General features: G+C 38.3%; 1 protein-coding gene across 4 annotated transcripts; it reads left to right on the plus strand.

Annotated features, from left to right (window-relative positions):
• The first annotated feature begins 535 nt into the window (after positions 1-535).
• On the plus strand, positions 536-2,441 carry LOC129894325 (heat stress transcription factor B-2b). 4 transcript variants are annotated; one of them, XM_055969963.1, is made up of 3 exons: positions 536-868; positions 961-1,228; positions 1,391-2,441. In XM_055969963.1, the coding sequence occupies exons 2-3, from the start codon at positions 977-979 to the stop codon at positions 2,120-2,122; spliced, it is 984 nt and encodes a 327-aa protein (XP_055825938.1). In that variant the 5' UTR covers positions 536-868; positions 961-976; the 3' UTR covers positions 2,123-2,441. The 4 variants fall into 4 exon arrangements, with proteins under 4 accessions (XP_055825938.1, XP_055825935.1, XP_055825937.1 ...); XM_055969962.1 differs by having other exon boundaries at positions 538-868; positions 942-1,228; XM_055969961.1 differs by having other exon boundaries at positions 538-868; positions 953-1,228.
• The last annotated feature ends 355 nt before the right edge of the window (positions 2,442-2,796 follow it).

Here is a 2,796-nt window from a genome sequence, read left to right on the forward strand (position 1 = left end):
TTTTAATTTCTTAATTTAATTAACTATGTTCCAATTTTGATAACACTAATTGACCTATAAATTTGATAAATCATTTCGCATCAACCCGTTGAGTCAAAGTCAATATAGTTTACATGTGCACAAGTTAGAATACTTTCTCCATATCCATTTCATATTACTTCATCCAATTAACCTGAATTGCTGTGGAAAAAATAGTTACGTTACCTTCCCTGCATCCCAATTGCTGTGGGAGCAAAAAATAAAAAAATCATCATGTTTAAAAGAAAAAAGGATAAATATATCTCTAAACTATATCTAAATATATATCCCTGACACTCATGTCTTTACCATCTAAGTTTTGAAGTGTATATATATCCTTTAGACTAAGGAAGAGCTACGTGTCTTGATCTTGTTGACATACCCAAAATTTATTTAATTTTTATTCACGATTTAAATCCACCCGAATAATTAAAAACCCATCCAAATATTTAAATAAATTAACGCAAATACATTTCATCTGTGCGTGCGTAAAGCCTCTCATCAGGTGGCACGTATAAGAAGCTTCTCGAAAGGCAATTAAGTATGGTTACCACTTTATTTCTATTTTTAATTCTATTCTGAGAAGCTATCCGTAACGTAGCTTTTGCTTCTTACTTTCTCTCGCTTTTTTCTTTTTATAATTATATAATAAAATATTTTCCCCTTATCTCCATTTCTTCCTTTTTGAATTTTCCAATCCTTCCCATCTTTCCTAGGTCCTACGCACCACACCCTCTATGTGTCGCCGGAACCTTCTAAAATCACCGAAAATTCTGACGGTCGTCTTTCTTGGAACTCTGCAGTTTTGGCTCCAGATCTGCGAGAAGAGCATCATCGATCTTCTAGTCAAGTACGTACTTTTGGTTGCTTTGATATATTATATTAGCTAGCTGGGAAATGGTTTCTGAGTTGAATATATATAGGACTTAATTAGTGATTCAGGTAAGACGAAGATGATATGACAACACAGCCAATAGACCGGAACAGTGGAGAGCCGACGGCCGGTGAAATGTCGAGGTCCGTGCCGACACCGTTTTTAACAAAAACCTACCAGCTCGTCGAGGATCAATCCATTAACGACGTGATCTCTTGGAATGAAGACGGATCTACTTTCATCGTCTGGAATCCGACGGAGTTTGCTAGAGATTTGCTTCCTAAATATTTTAAACATAATAACTTCTCTAGCTTTGTTAGGCAGCTCAACACCTATGTAAGTTCGCCTCTTATCTGAAATCATTTGTTTTGACATGAGAGAGAGATAGAAAATCATTATTTATAGTCATGGTTAAACATTTGATTTGACTTGAGAGAGACATAGAAAATCATTACTTGTAGTCTCTGGTTAAAATTAAGCTTTTCTTCGGTTTTTCAGGGATTTCGGAAAGTCGTACCTGATCGATGGGAATTCGCAAACGACTGCTTCCGGAGAGGTGAAAAAAGTCTCTTAATTGATATCCACCGTCGAAAGGTCGTGATGCCGATTGCAACTCCTTGCGCAGCGGTGTCGATTGTGGCTTCTCCGGCTCCGGCTCCGTCTCCGCCTCCGCCTGCTCAATCACCGGTGACTGTATCAACGTCGGATTCCTGTGAAGAGCAAGTTGTGTCGTCGAACTCATCTGCAGGAAGCACAGCGGAGCTTCTGGGAGAAAACGAACGGTTAAGGTTGGAAAATTTACAGCTCAACAAAGAGTTGAGCCAAATGAAGAAGCTCTGCGGCAATATATACGGTATGATGTCGAATTACGCACAAAGTTCCAACAGCGGTAATCAATCGTCGGAGAGTAGTTCGCCGGCGTTGAAACAACTTGATCTGTTACGGACGGAACGGTCCGTAGATGAATCACAACAGGTGAAGGCCGTAGGGAATGACGAGAGCCGGGCCGAACCGGAGGAGGTACAGGCGAGATTATTCGGTTTCTCGATAGGCGTGAAGCGTGTTAGGGAAGGCGAAGAAGCAGTGGCGGAGCATGCTCGGGATTTACGGCTGCAGCAACCTGGAACAGATGTTAAACCAGAACCGTCTGATCTGGAAAGTAACGGTGATAATGAAGAGACATCGTGGCTGATACATTGCGGTGGACGAAATCAAAGGGCTTGTAACTGATGGAGTAGTGTAATTAACCTTAGATTAGAGATTAGCTTTATCCAAAACGGAGATTATATTAGAGATTAGCTGATCAAAATCGAAAGAGCCAGATCAAGCAGGTGTTAATTACAGGTACACGTGATGCCATGTGAGGAGTCTTCAAGAAGCTTCTTTGATCCTCTTTGATTAATTCCCTTTGTTTGTTATACTTGCTATTTTTGTAGCCGTAAAAAATGAATGGTTTTCCACTGGTCTCTTATCAAAGAGCTGTCGGTGGACAACTTTTTTAGAATTTTTTGGGAAAATAGTGCAAAGGAAAGTAAGTTTATCTCCTTGATCCTTTTGTATTTTTTGGTCAAAATACTTATTAATGATGCTACCCTAAAAGGAATTATTTATGTCAGCAATTGAATTCCAACCAGAAGGGAATTCATTAGTTAGTTATTTAATTGTAACACAAAATTGGGAAGTTAACACATTTGAGTCAGGCGGATAAATTTTCTTATGTTTTTCACTCACGATATTTTAAATGTCTAAGCATCATTTAGATTTTTAATTATCTTTTAAAATTAACTATAACTAGTACTATGTTTTCTCAAATATCATCAATTCCTATTAAAGAAGAAAGGAAAAAATGCGTAGTTGTTATAAATTCGCTGAATGGTGAATGTCCCTTTCATGACGTTTTGGTA

Source organism: Solanum dulcamara, chromosome 7 (genome assembly GCF_947179165.1).
Source record: "Solanum dulcamara chromosome 7, daSolDulc1.2, whole genome shotgun sequence".
Lineage (NCBI taxonomy): Eukaryota > Viridiplantae > Streptophyta > Magnoliopsida > Solanales > Solanaceae > Solanum > Solanum dulcamara.

Excerpts from the sequence above, each read along its gene's own strand:
- LOC129894325 (XM_055969963.1), top strand. The coding sequence starts at position 977 with ATGACAACACAGCCAATAGACCGGAACAGTGGAGAGCCGACGGCCGGT. Across the intron at positions 1,229-1,390 it reads TTAGGCAGCTCAACACCTAT|GGATTTCGGAAAGTCGTACC; the intron begins GTAAGTTCGCCT and ends TCGGTTTTTCAG.